The sequence below is a fragment of the Calidris pugnax genome, unplaced genomic scaffold (assembly GCF_001431845.1).
Source record: "Calidris pugnax isolate Ruff unplaced genomic scaffold, ASM143184v1 scaffold162, whole genome shotgun sequence".
NCBI classification, from domain to species: domain Eukaryota; kingdom Metazoa; phylum Chordata; class Aves; order Charadriiformes; family Scolopacidae; genus Calidris; species Calidris pugnax.
Window position 1 is genome coordinate 378,084 of NW_015090900.1, and position 15,819 is coordinate 393,902.

Genomic DNA, 15,819 nt, shown 5'->3' on the forward strand with positions numbered 1-15,819 from the left:
CCTCAAAGTAAAGAAGTTCCTCCTCATGTTTAGGTGGAACTTCCTATGTTCAAGTTCATGCCTGTTACCTCTTGTCCTGTCACTGGGCACCACTGAGAAAAGACCAGCCCCATCCTCCTGACACCCACCCTTTAAGTATTTATAGGCATTGATAAGATCCCCTCCTCCTTCCAGTATGTAAATATGCAGTATTTAGTGTGTCTAAATATTCTGAGAATGCTTGTTTTTGTGCATTACACGGAGATACCTTCAGGATATCTGGTCTGGGTGCGTCCGCTGGACTTTGAAAGCAAAGGCGAGTTCCTGCAAGATGATCCTGGGTTTGACTGTGAGCTTGTTAGGTCTTTGGAAGAGTTAGTGAAGACTGTAGAGGCACCAGAACCTATGAACTGTTACCAAGTGATCTTTCAGTACCTGTGAGCGTGTGTAGTCCTGCCTTCTAATTAATGAGTGCTCTGTTCTCTCCCTCAGGCTGGCAGCGATGGCGAAAGCATCGGAAACTGCCCTTTTTCACAGAGGCTGTTCATGATTCTTTGGCTGAAGGGAGTGGTGTTCAGCGTCACGACAGTTGACCTGAAGAGGTAAGAAATGCTTGGCTTATCTGATAAGGGAGAGTACGGTATGTTGGTGTAGCAAATGTTTGTTTGGGGCTTGGAGGTCTTACGTGGCTTGTTCTATGAAATGAAAAAGAAAGTCTGTCCTCGTAAATGCCAAGATTCAACCTTGATGTCAATGGTGCATATATTGATGGTTATTTATCAATGTCTGTAACCAAAAAGAATTGGTCTGATAAATTATCTTGAATTTGTTAAATTCAACTTCTGTAAAACTAATAGCTGATGTGAAGTCTCTTATGACTGAATACTGAATCCTACTCACTTCACATCAAGACCCTGCAAGTGAAGACTCCTGGGTGGGTGTTTTATATCAACCAATCTTTGACTAAATCTCCAATGATCATAACTGTCAAAAATAATGGGCAACCTACTCTTTTTTATGAAAGTTATCAAGTTATACTGCTTACTATGCAATAAGAATAAAAACATTGTCAAAAATACCTGTCTGTGAGCTAAATATGGGTGAAATGGTAGGAATAAAATATTCTGCCTTCGTATAGCGTTAGCCAAATGTGCCGTGATGGTGCATGTCACCTTAATTGCAACTTCTCCAGCTAGGAAATGAATACCTTCGTGGGTAAGAAGGGTGAGATGTGAATCCAGGAGCCTTAATTTGGATGGGTGTATTTTAGAAGTGGTAATGCTAAATTCAGCAGAGGTCTTGTGTTTGGTTTTGGTGTGAAGTAATGTTTTCACAGCACTAATGTAGTGTAATGTTAGTCGCTGAGCTCTCTGGAGAGAGGAGAGGCTGCCAGCTCTTACAAACCTTATTTTCAGAAACAAAGCCAATAGAAATATACAGTGTTCTCCAACAAATCGAGCGTAAAATGTGTAAGAAAGAAATTAGTCTGAAAGATTTAACCTCCTCTTGTAATTTTTTTTTTTTTTTTTGAAGGAGGTGACTTGTTTTGATTTTAAAAATCACTGAAGTTGCTGCTTCAGCGCTGGCGACTGGTGTTAAATATTTCCATGTGTAGTGAGGCCAAGGCTGAGCACTGAGGGGGAGAAAGCAACTTTTTTGTCATCTGGGTGTGCATTTTGTAGCAGCTCAAAGGTTTTCTCTGGCCAGTCTGAGATTTTACTGCAAGTAGAATTGTTGTGCTGCCAGCACACAGAAACCAGATATATCATATCTTCCTTCAGCGCTGCGTGTGGTTTGTGGAAGCCTCAGGAGCTGTGCTTGTGCCCTGTTTGTAGTTTGGGAGTTGATGGCATTATTTAACCTATTGCGGTTATTGGAGCTGAGGAGGGGGAAGAGAAGAATGTTGAAAGAGACATTTTATACTTTTTCAGCGTTTTTACTGCCGAACCAATCTGAGAGATACCATTAAAATGCCAAAGATGCCTGATGAGCCGGCTTTATTTGTGTCCCTTTGGCAACTTGGAGTTAATTGGATGGGGGAATGGGATGTAAGACTAACTTTTAGAATATAAATTGGTTGCAGATGTTTGCAATTGTCCTTTCCTACACAAAAAAAGCTTTATTTCAGTGTTGGTGGATTTTTTTTTTTTAAATATTGGGGAGGGGAAAACATAAAATAAGTGCAAATTAAAAATGCATGGGAGTAGGTTGAATGAACTCTACTTTCTTGTACACAGAATGTATTTTCTGGTGAAGGAAAAGCAGGACCACTGAAGCTAATTCAGATTTGAATAGGTGTTGATAGAAACTTAATTCCTATTACATTTTTATTTAGAAGTTCATGAGTACAAATTTCACATTCTTGGTTGTCTAATACCTACTTGTAGAATAGTGGAGCTGCAGAACGTCACATTCAGTGAACTGCTCCAGTGGAAATCTTTTACACCAGATGGTATAAAATGGTTTTGTTTTTCCCCCCACTAGCATTGCTAGGATGATAATAGGTGTTAGATGTTGCCTTAATACTTCTAATACCGTCACAAGAAACTGCTTTTACAGGTACATTACTCAATCCAAATTCTTCCTGTACCTGTTAAAGACAAACTTGTTGAAGAGCTGGGTGGTGATGGTTTTAAGCACCTCAATTTATTTTGCTAACCAGAGAAAGGGTTTGCTTCCAACCCACCCTTCTGCCTCACAGTGTAATTTCTGCACAACAGCAGGGTGAGCTCTGTCTGTTTGTCAGGCTTAAAAGGTCATGGTTGGGTACAGAAGTTCACAAGTGACTTGGGACACAGGAAAAACTGAGTCTGATTTGTCTGACTCTGTGTGGTGTGTATTTTTTTCCCTTCCATAATTGCGTCGGACATCATACTGTGCTAACAAAAGACCCTGTTATATTTTTATTTAGAAGTATGTGAGTACAAATTTCACATTCTTGGTTGTCTAATACCTACTTGTAGAATAGTGGAGCTGCAGAACGTCACATTCAGTGAACTGCTCCAGTGGAAATCTTTTACACCAGATGGTATAAAATGGTTTTGTTTTTCCCCCCACTAGCATTGCTAGGATGATAATAGGTGTTAGATGTTGCCTTAATACTTCTAATACCGTCACAAGAAACTGCTTTTACAGGTACATTACTCAATCCAAATTCTTCCTGTACCTGTTAAAGACAAACTTGTTGAAGAGCTGGGTGGTGATGGTTTTAAGCACCTCAATTTATTTTGCTAACCAGAGAAAGGGTTTGCTTCCAACCCACCCTTCTGCCTCACAGTGTAATTTCTGCACAACAGCAGGGTGAGCTCTGTCTGTTTGTCAGGCTTAAAAGGTCATGGTTGGGTACAGAAGTTCACAAGTGACTTGGGACACAGGAAAAACTGAGTCTGATTTGTCTGACTCTGTGTGGTGTGTATTTTTTTCCCTTCCATAATTGCGTCGGACATCATACTGTGCTAACAAAAGAATGTTTTGCAGTTCTCAGCTCTATTCTTAAGACACAAAAATATGCACATAGGCAAACGAAGTGGGACGGACCGCCCTTTTGGAGGAATCGTTTACTTCTTTGCTTCTGTTTAGTCAGACAGAGGCTTTATTCTTTCCCTTTTCAGAGGCAGCATTTCAGCGCTCAGAGATTTGACGTGTTGTGGGGACTAGAGCGGAGTTGCAGCACAGAAACCATTTGCTGGGCTCCTAACACCATTCAGGGCCAGCTTGCCTTCAGTTAACTTTTGAAATCCTATTTTATACACTTTATTGTGTGGTTTTACAATTCTGTTGACAGACAAAGATTAAATAAAGAGATTAGTAAATATTAAAGACTGCCCAGAGGTGAATGCAACTCCAGCAGTGTAAAATACTGCTTGGGAACTGGAGACAGGGTTTGTTTTTTTTATTGCTGGTGTCTTTTTTTCCACATTACTCTTCAGACACTCCTTGCAGTATACTTGTGTAATTTATAAGTCACTCTAGAGCATATTACATTTAGGGGCAGGCTTTTGTCTGATCTTCAAGAAATTATTTGAATGCTAATTGCTATTCTGGTTTGTGGCAAAGCAGTGAAATGTTTACACCTTAATTCTGGTGTTCCAGAGCCTGCCCACTTCATTAGCTAGTGACAACCAGATAATTTGGGATGTGGCCCTGCCTCTAAGTAACCCGGTAAACTTTGGGGCAGGTACTAGCTATGATGGAATTGTTTTGGGTGGTTATAGAAGTTTTTGGTTTGTTTTTAAATAAGTTGTCCGGCTTTATCTCCGAAGGAAGCCTCACTGTAATGTTTTTAATTGCCGCCTTTTTTGACTATTAAGGGAAGTTGTACTCTGAGCCTTTTAAGGCCATTCCTGTGTACTTGTGGCTCTCTAAAGGCTGCGGCTTGTATGTGGTAAACCAGGGTTTGTTTATCATCTACTGGCAAGAGCAGGAAACTGGAAGTCAAACCCTGCATTATGTTCGGGCTTTGGCTGTGGGAGGTTAATCTCTGCTTTCTTTGCCTTGGAGGATACAGGTGGTCTGGCTGGAGTGGGAAGAGGGGGTAATAAAATGCTCTGGGATCCTTGAGATGCCCCCTGATTCTTTAGGAGACTTTTTTGCTTAGGTCATTAGACTGGTCTGTTTCTGAAACAAAATCTTTCCTTTGATAGCATTACTGCAAATCCGGTGGTCTTGCCTCTGTTTGTTTTTAAAATAACATTCCTTTTGAGGAATTTTATCTAGCCAACATGCAAAATTGGAAGTGAGCCACGATGACTTCCTGCAATTGTTGTGGGTTACAAAGCTGTATTTAAATGAAGTGTTAAGCTACTTAAAGCATTAACCGATGACAGACTTTAAATCCTGAGAGTAAGAGGGCGATGGCAACTATTAATGAGAAATAACTTCTTGGAAGCTTAAAAATGTAAAATGGTTAAATTCTTGTATGAGTAAGAGTTCTATCACCTGGCTAAAAGCAGACTGTTTAATGTTCTGAAGTATGAAAATGAGTTTTCTCATTCAGTTCTGCATATAGTGCCAAGTGCTCGGGTCTGTCCTACGTGTGCTTTGGCAGTGTATGCTGGTGGGGTTTGCCCTGCTTGAAATGCTCAGCAATGAGCAGGACGTGAAATTCTGGCAGGGGTTCTTCACTTGAAAAGCAACATTTCTAGAGGATAAACTTGTAAACTGTGCTTAGTTTCCCAAACCTGAGTGCTCTCCCAGTTTCTCCTGCACAACCGTGGCCGTGTATGTTACTAACCAGTTTCCCCTCCAGTACAGTCAGGAGGATTTCCTGAACCAGTCCCCAGTAAATCCAGTTGCTGATGCCTGGTGCTGGCTCAGCAACGTGGCTGCATCGTACGAAGTACAGACCTGGTTCAAGGGTTAGGGTCCCGCTTGGATTTGTTCAAACAGTAACAAAGGGGCAATTTTATTTTGGCAAACTCTCGGCTGGCTGAGGTTGGTTTGCTGTTCCTCACCCAGCACAAAGCCTGCAGAAGGTGCTGGACATCCTGTAGCCCATGCTCTGGTCAGTGTGACTGTAGTTGTAGGTTGTGCCTCGTCTGGATCATGGCTACCTTTGGATATCGGTACAGAGGGATGGGCTGAGGAACCAGAATTGCAGACTGTCCTCTAAACCATGGAGAGGTTCCTCGAGACGTTAGACCTCGTCCTTCTGAGCAGTCACCCTGGACTGTAGTCAATAGTTTCATCAGAGGGAAGTTGTAAGTGCTGCTACTGAAGAAGTGCCAAGCAGTGCTGTAATTTTATTTCTGGTTGCACCAGCCTGGGACTAACGAACGCTGTCATGATTTACTGGGGGAAAAATTGGCTGCAGCTTTTTAGATGATGCTTTGGATTTTATAGCTTGTAGTGAATCCACATCTTGTTATTGACTTCAACTTTGCATCTGAATCTGCTGATGAGGCAGATGTGAGAGCTTTACATTAAAGGCATTTTGGGGTGAATGTATATGTGCAGCTGACACACAGGCTTCTAAAGAAATCCCTGCGGGGCTGTTCCTTGTCAGCACGGCATCAAGGCACGAGTAGAGGAGAGAGAAGCCAATTGCTTATAAAATAGACTGGATTAGCTTGATAAGGGTTAGTATGAAAGGAGCTGGAGTGAATAGTGAGAGGTATTGCCAAAACTGACTTAAGATTTAGAAATGTCTGAGTGTTTTAGCTTGATTGTATTTCTCTTGTGTCTAGTCTTGCTAATGCAGGGGGGATCCTCCTCCCTTTGCCCAAATGTGCTGCTCTTGTTTGTAAATAGTTTTGTCACTGGGGAAAACTTTAAGCAACATTTTAAAAATACGATGTTTAAGCATCTGTCAGCTTGTCTAGACCCAGGTTCTGTGTGCACATCAGGAGTGGTTTATACACACTGCTCTCTCTCAGACTTGCTTATTTCCAGAGAAGCTCTGTGTAAAAGGGGAGGATTATCACTGATCGCAGATTACGCTATATATAAACTCTGTACTGCAGGTCTTGGGAAAGAGAATGCGGTGTTTATATATCCCCTCCACTAATCAACATTATATTGACTTGAGAAAAAACATAGCCAGAAATAGGAGGAAGCAGCTGGTTTTAAGTATTTGAAATTAATTGTTATCAAGTATGTATTCAAAGTGCTAATCAAGCACTCACTTTTTTAAAAACAAAACCAAGTGATATCTTTTTAAAACTGCAAGGATATGAAAAGAAGTGCTAATCAAGCTGTAAACTCACTTTTTTTAAAACAAAAGCAAGTTATATCTTTTTAAAACTGCAAGGATATGAAAACTTCAGGCAGTGCTTTTGTGATTGTAGCAATGAAAGCTGGGGTCATGGATATCCCGTGCTTACTTCTGTACTGGTTTATATTTCACCCTAGAAAACCAGCAGACCTTCAAAATTTGGCTCCAGGCACTCATCCGCCCTTCATCACCTACAACGGTGAAGTGAGAACAGACGTGAATAAGATTGAAGAGTTCCTGGAAGATGTTTTGGCTCCACCCAAGTAAGCATGAAAATGATCATTTCTTACCTTAGATTAGATGGAGTGTTCTCAAAGGGGGTTTTCTGCACCAATTAAGATGTTCTTCAGCATCACTAAACTGAAGATTAGACGTTGAAAACAGCGTGGAGTTCTTGCTTGTCCCTCCAGCTCCCCCATCTGTGTATTAAAAAGTGCTTTGGTATTCCTCAGAAAAGTGATTAAGAAGTGTTGAGTTTAAAAATCTTAACTTAAATGGAAGTGTGTGATACTACACTTAAGAAGCAAACCCTCCAAATTAATCTGAAAATGGATAAATTGGCAAATGTACATGATGTAGAATATATATTTTTTTTAAAGAAGGGCTGTTTTGTGCTCGTTAATGTATGATGAGTGTCATTCTGCTAAATGTGCTCTAGATCTTCTCCTTTCTGCTTCTTAGGTACCTGAAGCTTTCACCAAAGCATCCAGAATCAAACACTGCTGGGATGGATATATTTGCCAAATTTTCTGCATTTATCAAAAATTCTAGACCAGAAGCTAATGAAGGTGGGTTACTTGGGGGCAGATAGTTGTGCCCACGTTGTTTTATTGTCTTGTGCTTTTCAGAGCAGCTTGACTGTGAAGTGTGTGACAAATACTGCTGTGTGTTGATGGACACTTGAGGGAGTAATGAATTAAACTTGTGGTTTAAAGTTAACGATGTGAGACAAAGTTTTTAACACTTCCAAAGAGAACTTCAGTTAGACAGTGTTCCATCAGAATTTGGGTAGGGTTTGTAGATACATGGTTTGTAGATACATGGATTGTGAGATATCCCTGGCATTGAAACATCTCAACAGCCACTTAAAACTCTTGAACTAAGTGCTGGGATGGATATATTTGCCAAATTTTCTGCATTTATCAAAAATTCTAGACCAGAAGCTAATGAAGGTGGGTTACTTGGGGGCTAATAGTTGTGCCCACGTTGTTTTATTGTCTTGTGCTTTTCAGAGCAGCTTGACTGTGAAGTGTCTGACAAATATTGCTGTGTGTTGATGGACACTTGAGGGAGTAATGAATTAAACTTGTGGTTTAAAGTTAACGATGTGAGACAAAGTTTTTAACACTTCCAAAGAGAACTTCAGTTAGACAGTGTTCCATCAGAATTTGGGTAGGGTTTGTAGATACATGGATTGTGAGATATCCCTGGCATTGAAACATCTCAACAGCCACTTAAAACTCTTGAACTAAGTAGAAATTATTTTAACATCCACAAACAAATTCCGTGCCGAGTTTGTGTCATGCCCCAGTGGTTGAGTTGCCACGTGTTCGCTGCGAGGCCGTTCTGTGCACTTCATTATCTGACCTTTGTAGGATTGAGGGCTCCCTGGGAATTCAGAATTCCCAATTAAGCTTACTTGGTGTTGCTTTCTTTAAAGATTAAGACCTTTATGTGGAGCCAACATAGTAGATGGAAGGAGAGAGATCAATGAGATAAAGAATGCACAATTAGATCTTTAAGTAGTTTGGGACAAATCTGTTGCCCTCGCTGTGCTTGGAGGGAAAACTCAAGCTGGGGAATTGGAATGTCTTTCCTGCTGTATTTCAAGTGGAGAGAGGCAAAATATTTGTAAACAGTGAGAAATGCTTTTCGATTTTGTGGGGTGTGCTGCCCTCTGCTGCTGTGTTCAGTCCTGGCTGTCGGCTGAGCATGTGACATTAAACAGATTACATTTAAATGAATATAAACCCCAGCATAGCTTAATTCTAATTAGCTTAAGCCAGTTAGGAATAGCCTTATGAAACTGACATAAGCCACTTTTTAAACCAAAAATAAACGCTTGTGGACAATCTTAGAGTATTTTAAATTAGTGCAAACTCATGTATAAGCCAACTTTTAAATAACCTGCATCTGTGTGGTGTTCAAAGGGATTCTAGTTTGATTTCAGTGTTAATAGTGACCACGAAGACAGCTCCAGGAGTAGTGTTGCCCCAAAATTTGTACAAAGGTTAAAAACCCTTCGGTGTACGGCGTGTTCTGGGTAGTACAGTGATGGGGATTTTATTTTTCAGATTTGCTACTAATAGCAATATTCTGAACGATTATGTGCTTTGAAATTTGTGAGCTGTGGTTTGGTTTGGCTTTCTTTTTTTGTTCTTAAAACTGTTCCTTCCTCCGCAGCCTTAGAACGTGGCCTCTTGAAAACCCTCCAGAAACTGGATGAGTATCTGAACTCTCCTCTTCCCGATGAAATAGATGAAAATAGCATGGAGGATATTACAGTTTCTACCCGCAAGTTTCTGGATGGCAATGAGATGACATTAGCAGACTGCAACCTGCTCCCCAAACTACACATTGTCAAGGTAAATGCCTTGTGTGGCGTTACGGGATAACCAGGGACAAAATGCTTATGGGTTGTGACATTCTGGGGTCCAACTACTTTCAGCTGTTTGTAAGCACCTGTGTAAGTTTAACTGCAGTATTAACATTGCGTAAGATTTGGGTTACTCCCAAATTAGAGGTCTAATTAAGGGTATTTAGAGGTAGAGCAGCTGAATTCACTGAAGGTGTGAACCGTTAGACAAGTTGGGGGGCAGATGATAGTTGGGTTACTCCCAAATTAGGGATATTTAGAGGTAGAGCAGTTGAATTCAGCAAAGGTGTAAACCGTTAGACAAGTTGGGGGGCAGATGATAAAATGGCAGAAGCCTAAACCCATTTTTCTGCACTGACCAACATTTAAAAGGAGGTGGCAGAAGGAGGAAGGTGAACATCATGTGGCATTTAATATTTGAAGTGGATGTCTTCTCACAGCTGTAGAGAAAACTGCTCCATTAGTCACAAAGTAAATTATAAATTTTAATAGAAGGATTGTATTAAAAAAGGAAGTTAGAAGTCTGGACAGAAGTGGCTTGGAATAACTAGAGGAGTGAAGATGTGCCTGTATAATGCTGGTTGGATGTCTTTTCATTGTCTCCCATGATCTTTGTCAGTTTTGTACTGCAGATGGAGCCACAGATTAAGTTTCTGCCTGGGTGCAGAAGCGTTTCCTTTGGTGAGGACAGTAACCCAGCCGGAGCGAGAGAGCGCTGCTGGGCACGGCCTGGAGGGGACAATTCTGCTGAGTTTAACAGTGACTCTGAGCCTAACGAGAGAGTGACAAGGGATGGAAAGGTGGTTGAAGGATGTAAATTCACAATCTAATTCTTTTATTCTAGGTGGTGGCCAAAAAATACCGCAACTTTGAGATTCCCAAGGAAATGACAGGGATTTGGAGATACCTGACGAATGCTTACAGCAGAGATGAATTCACCAACACCTGTCCTGGAGACAAAGAAATCGAAATAGCGTACAGTGATGTAGCCAAGAGACTCACTAAGTAACCAGCCACCTGCAAAAGAGATGACTTCTTGCATATTCCATAACAATGCTTCTAACAGACTGCTCTTTTCATATAAGATAGCAATTTTTTTTGCATGAACTTGCAGTTATTCAAAGTTATGGTGGATAGACCAGGTACAGTAATTACCTAAAGTTTGCAGACTTAATTATAGGCTTGTTTTTCCTTACCTCCTTTCACAGCAAGTTTTGAATATCATTAATGCAGTTATGTTAATGTTGCACTGGGGTAACTCTGGATTCTTCAGTGTGAAGAGTTATCTTGCCCCTACTGCTTTTCTTTGCAGATGTTTGGTCCCTGTCTACGAATTGGTTTAGGATCCTGTCTCGCTATATGGTACAAGGAATATTTATGTATTTTGGAATTTACTGCTTTTCCAGAAGGTCTATACACAATTGTATCTGTGACACACTGAACTGTACCTGCTCGTCTATCCTATTTAAGTATAGAAGGGAACTTATTATCCAAAAGAGCCATTTGCAGAATTTTTGGCAATGTTTTCTAAAATATTTTCTCTTGGATTTGGAATCACGATAATGGTTGGGAATGGACTCAAATGTGAAACTGGGGTTTGAATGAGCTCAGACATCAGGGAAGTCTGAATCCAGGCTGGAGTGCTGTAGCAGGAAGCTCAGAGTTAGTATTTAGTTGTGTCTTCAAGAGCTTGATGAGATTAAAAAAACAACACTTTTTTTTTTTTTTAAATTGGCAACCTACATTTGTCCCAAATTCCGAGTTGCAGCGAAGGAATAATTGTCAGGATGCCCTTTAACATCACGAAACCAGAAGAACTGGATGCTTGCCATCCGTTCACCTTAAAAATTGCAAGTGGCTTTTTTTTTGGTAGTTAGGAGCCTTTGTTTTTGTATGAGGTCTTTCTGGTGATATTTACTTACAAAAATCTGTGCTGTCATAAACAAAGTATCTGTAAACATTAGTGTCCTGGTTGATAAATAGCTACTGTACACGGTGAATAGCAGTGCAATGATTAGAGATACAAGACCCAACGCCGAGAGCTGTTCAAGTGGGAGTCTTTCTGGGAACTTTTTAAAGCTAAAGTGACCTTTAAAGATAACGTTTGCCTTAAATTATAGTATGCTTTTTTTTTTTTTTTCCCTGAAAGGGAATCTGTTAATCTCTCTTGTAAAGAAATGGTGTGTGAAGTCCAGTCCTTCACGTGGAATTTATCCCAATTGCTTGTCTGTGCACCTGGGCTGCAGTTTTGTGTAATCGTAATCATTGCACTACTATACAGAGTCTTTTTACAGCAACACTGAGGAATAGCACTACAATTTTTTTAAAAGCAATTTTCAAATGTTTCTAAGCCAGGGAATAGTTTTCTTGTTTAAAATTAATGATTTTGATGCATGGAATAAACTGATAGGTTATTTTTAAAAGACCATCATAAACAACTCCAAAGAACGCTAGACTTATATGCCTATTTTTTTGTAAAGATACTTTTATATTTAACTGATTTTAGAAGCTGGAAAGTGCTATTCCCGGTAGGTTGTTCTTGGAATATTTAACATTCTGTAATAACATGGAAATGCTCACATAAACACTTTTATACACTAATTTTTTTTTTGGTAAGCACTGGCTTTATGAAAACCAGCCTGACTTTTCTAAGCGTCCTGCTTTTGCTACTTTATATACCCGTGAATTTAGTTTTGACATAGAAGAGGTAGATACAAGATCCATATTTGTATACATGGCTTGTGGTGCCTTGTCTTGCCTTCCTAGAGCTAGAATTCCAATATAAAGGCAGTTAGCAATCCTGTTACACGTCTTTCGGAGACAACCACAGTTACACTTAAACCCTATCATGATTTTTTTTTTTTTTTACAGGGGTGTTTAGGCACAGAAAGAAAATTCTGCAGAGCGACCTGGTTAGGAAAAACATAACTGTAGCCTTTTATTAATTACTGTATTCTAATGTCACGTTCTCATCCTGAATAAAGTTTCTCAGCCGTAATAATCCTCTGTAGGGGTTCAGTCTTTGCTACAACGTGACATCTAGAAAAAGGACTGACTTCCTTTTTTTGTTAGATAACAACATTTTGAATGACACATAGGGTAAAAAAAAAAAGAAACACAACCCAACACTCATTGGTTTGGTGCTCTCAAAAAAAGCAACACAACCCAACACTCATTGGTTTGGTGCTCTTTGCCATCGTGTAGTTAGTTAACCTTTAAAAAATATGGGAAGCAACGTGATTGTGGGCATAGCTTTGTTAAGTTTGTAATTCTACTTCAAAACCCAGATGGGGATGGCCCTTGCAAGTTGTCTGAGGTTGCAGTAATGGGCTCTCCCTCCTTTTAAAAGCAAATTAGCCCTTGCGTGCACACTTGAGTAGAGCAGGCAATTTATGTGCATATGAGGATGAAAACACCTTTGTGCCGCTCGCTGGGTGCGCGCTGCCTGCATGTCAATGCACCCAGCTCCTTAAAACGCCAGGCGTGTTGTCTTTTAATAGATAATATATTCTCTCTACTTTGTAGGCAATCTTCAAAAATTGTAATACCTTGTATTCAGCATTAAGTATTCTAATGATTGTGTCTGAAAGCTTGTAAACAAAGGTGAAGCTCTTGCTCTAACTAATGGATTTCTTATCTCAGTACAACTGGAGTGTTGAGCGTCGGAGCCTTTCCCTTATAGATGGAATTGAAACGAGGACCAGGTTAACGATTCCGATGCATGAAAGCTCTTAACTGTCCTGTGTGAAAGGAGTTGGGATCTTTTAGGTTTCCTGTTGCTGGGTTGTGTCGTGGCAGAAGCTGCCAGGTTCTCCCTGGCTCCAGTTGAGGAATCTCGTGGCCAAGGAACAGCTTCCACCTCGGTGGGGTGATCCCTGCGGAGCAGCCGAGCGGAGCCGGGGAGGTGTGGAAAAGCCGTAGCGTCTGGTGTGGGTAGTAGAGCACTTTCATCTGGCCCCAATCACCAGCCTTACATTAATTAAAAAAAAAAAAAGCCCTTTCATAACTATGTAAATTCTTGACTTCTGTCAACTTGTTTACAATCTGATCTTTAAATGCATTTTTAATTTCATCAAACAGCAATTAATCTACCCCCTGTTTAAATTTAAAATGATGCTTCTAGCCCCTTCTACAATTTAAAAACAGCAGTTACCCTTTCAAGTAGGCATTCCAGTTTGCAAGTTGGTTGCATGTATTAGCATGCTGAATAACTTACTTTATTCTCAAGCTGAAATATGCTTAAATTCCCATTAAAACAGGTGACTTGTGTATTTCCTGAACAGAAAGGGAAAATCCATCATCTTCACCCTGGTTTTGTGTGGGAGAAGAGATTATACTATATGCATGATTTTCTTTTCTTTTATTTTTTTTTCCTTAACAAAGCTCTCCTTCTTGAAGAGGTTTCCTTCTGTGTAAGAGCTGCCTGTTGAACAAGAGGCATGTGAATTCTGAAATAATTTCATGCACCCCAGAGCTTTCCAGTCCATCTGCTGGTCCCTGCTGCTCTGTGTAAGTGTCCCCCCGCCGACGGTCACGGCCACGGAGCTCCTACGTTTGCATTTTCCCATAAAATTGGTGGTTTTTTCCGCAATGGGCATGTCTAAACCGATTGAGAGTTGCGTGCAGTTCCATGATAAGAAGAGAGATGTAATCAAGTTTTTATGCTAAAGTAGCAAATTAGCATTTCGTATCAAAGGAACACAGACATGAATAAATTGAAGATGCTTGAGCCAAACCCACTGATGCCTATCTCAGTGCAGAACAAAAAGTGGCCAAGTACAGTCAACTTTCTTTTTTTTTTTTTACTCTTTGCCACTCAGAGCACTATCTGAACGTGTCCAATTAATATTTTCAGAAGGAGGCTTTATCCCAAGTGAAAAAATACTTAATCTGCCTCAGAACCTGTGCCACCAACTATTACATCTTGTTTCTGAAGGGGTTGGGGAGGGGGGGAGATGGGAGAACAGTGGAGCAGAATTGGCTATCGAGACTCCCGGGAACAGGACATCCAGAATTGGAGCATTGTTTGCAGAAATACTTGAAGAGTTGATACAATTTATTGTAGTTTGCTTATGTCTTTCACTCTCTGGAACATCTTTTACAGATATACCAGTATACTGCTGGCAGCTATTGTTAAAAATAAAATTATATTTTCACTACCAAGCAGATCTTTCTCTTATTTCTGAAGACCACAGTTCTCGTGTCTGTAAGCTCTGGCCTGAAGGTGCTGTGCTGAACTACAGAACACATCTTTGTAGTAGTTATAGTCTCCATTTTTGTCCTTCTGGGTTGTGTTTTTTCAGTGATGGTGTGATTTAAGGCAGAATAGCAGTTGTTTCTGACACTATAGCTGGCTGTTGTGCCCCTTAAAGAACAGGCTGAGAAATAATGGTTTGTCCTACAGAAATTGTGACAAGTGGGTGGGGTGTTTTTTCACATTTTGAGTGCAAACTTTTAAGAACAGAAGTTTTGGTAGTTTGTTCTTCTGTGGAATACAAGGTTTTCAGAGTTAAACTGTGAAAATTAATTAAAAAGACATCAAAAAAATGTCTCATGTTTGGTTGAGCTGGTTTCCCCCTGGCTAATCCACTAAATAGCCATTTCTAGAGTTGAGATTGGATGGATCCCATCTACAGAATTCATGGATTTCAGCCTCGGTGCTCTTAGTCTGAGTTTCAGCCCTGTTTCCATACTGTATTTTGCTTTCAAAGGTCTCAACCAGCCACGGTAAACACCCTACACCCTTTTTTTTTTTTTTTTAATTATGAGTATGTTAACGAGGTACTAGGTCTTCAGAGCAAAGCCCACCAGCCACTAGTGGAAGTTTTCTTCAAAACTTCCCAGAGTGTTATCGTGTCAATCTTGTGTCTGTCTCGGGAGTGTTTGAGGTGCATCTGGGCTCTGATTTGTGTTTTTGAAAGGAAATTTGTGGAATCCAGGAGACATTCCTGGAGCCTGTAATCTGGGGCTGCCATCACCTGAGCACGTGCAGGGAAGTAAGAGACATGCTCAGAGGAATTCACAAATCCAGCGATTAGACCCTTGGGGGGTAGGATTTTGTACTTGTATCACTAGATTATTTTACTGATTTGGGAGTTTTATGGTGAGTTTTGCAGTAAGATTTGCAGTCGCCTTGTTTGGGTTTGGTCACAAATGTCCATGAAGTGCAACAGGGTGGGGAGGAGAAGGGGGTGCAACACCCTCTTGATGTGAAGAACATGCTGAAAGGGAGGAATATTGAGCTGTGAGGATGGTGCTCCTCCTGTGTGGCAACAGCAGGAGGATTATTTTGTCTAATTTTGGTTTGCTTCGAGAGCTGTTGTTAACTAGCTAATAACCTTGCTATTTTTTTGCTAGATTTTCTTTAAGACAGCTCAGGTGACCGCCTGTTCTGGTGTGGAAGGTTCCTTCTGGATGTCCAGCAAGAAAGAGCTGGATTTTTGGCTTCAGTGAAAGCTCTGGAGCCCACTCCAACCAGTTTCGTGTGGCTGCTGACTGCGAGCAACGGCAGGAATTAAAGAGTTTGAGGAGG

At 40.5% G+C, this 15,819-nt stretch overlaps 1 protein-coding gene across 1 annotated transcript; it reads left to right on the top strand.

Moving 5' to 3' along the window:
- Positions 1–216: 216 nt before the first annotated feature.
- On the top strand, positions 217–12,288 carry CLIC4 (chloride intracellular channel 4). Its single transcript, XM_014948606.1, has 6 exons — positions 217–328; positions 452–581; positions 6,829–6,954; positions 7,373–7,479; positions 9,095–9,276; positions 10,132–12,288. The coding sequence occupies exons 1-6, from the start codon at positions 217–219 to the stop codon at positions 10,294–10,296; spliced, it is 822 nt and encodes a 273-aa protein (XP_014804092.1). The 3' UTR covers positions 10,297–12,288.
- Positions 12,289–15,819: the final 3,531 nt, after the last annotated feature.

Bases quoted from the DNA above. Each gene is read 5' to 3' on its own strand.
- CLIC4 (XM_014948606.1), top strand. From the start codon at position 217: ATGCTTGTTTTTGTGCATTACACGGAGATACCTTCAGGATATCTGGTC. The intron at 6,955-7,372 runs GTAAGCATGAAA...TCTGCTTCTTAG, and splicing joins GATGTTTTGGCTCCACCCAA to GTACCTGAAGCTTTCACCAA. The intron at 9,277-10,131 runs GTAAATGCCTTG...CTTTTATTCTAG, and splicing joins CCAAACTACACATTGTCAAG to GTGGTGGCCAAAAAATACCG.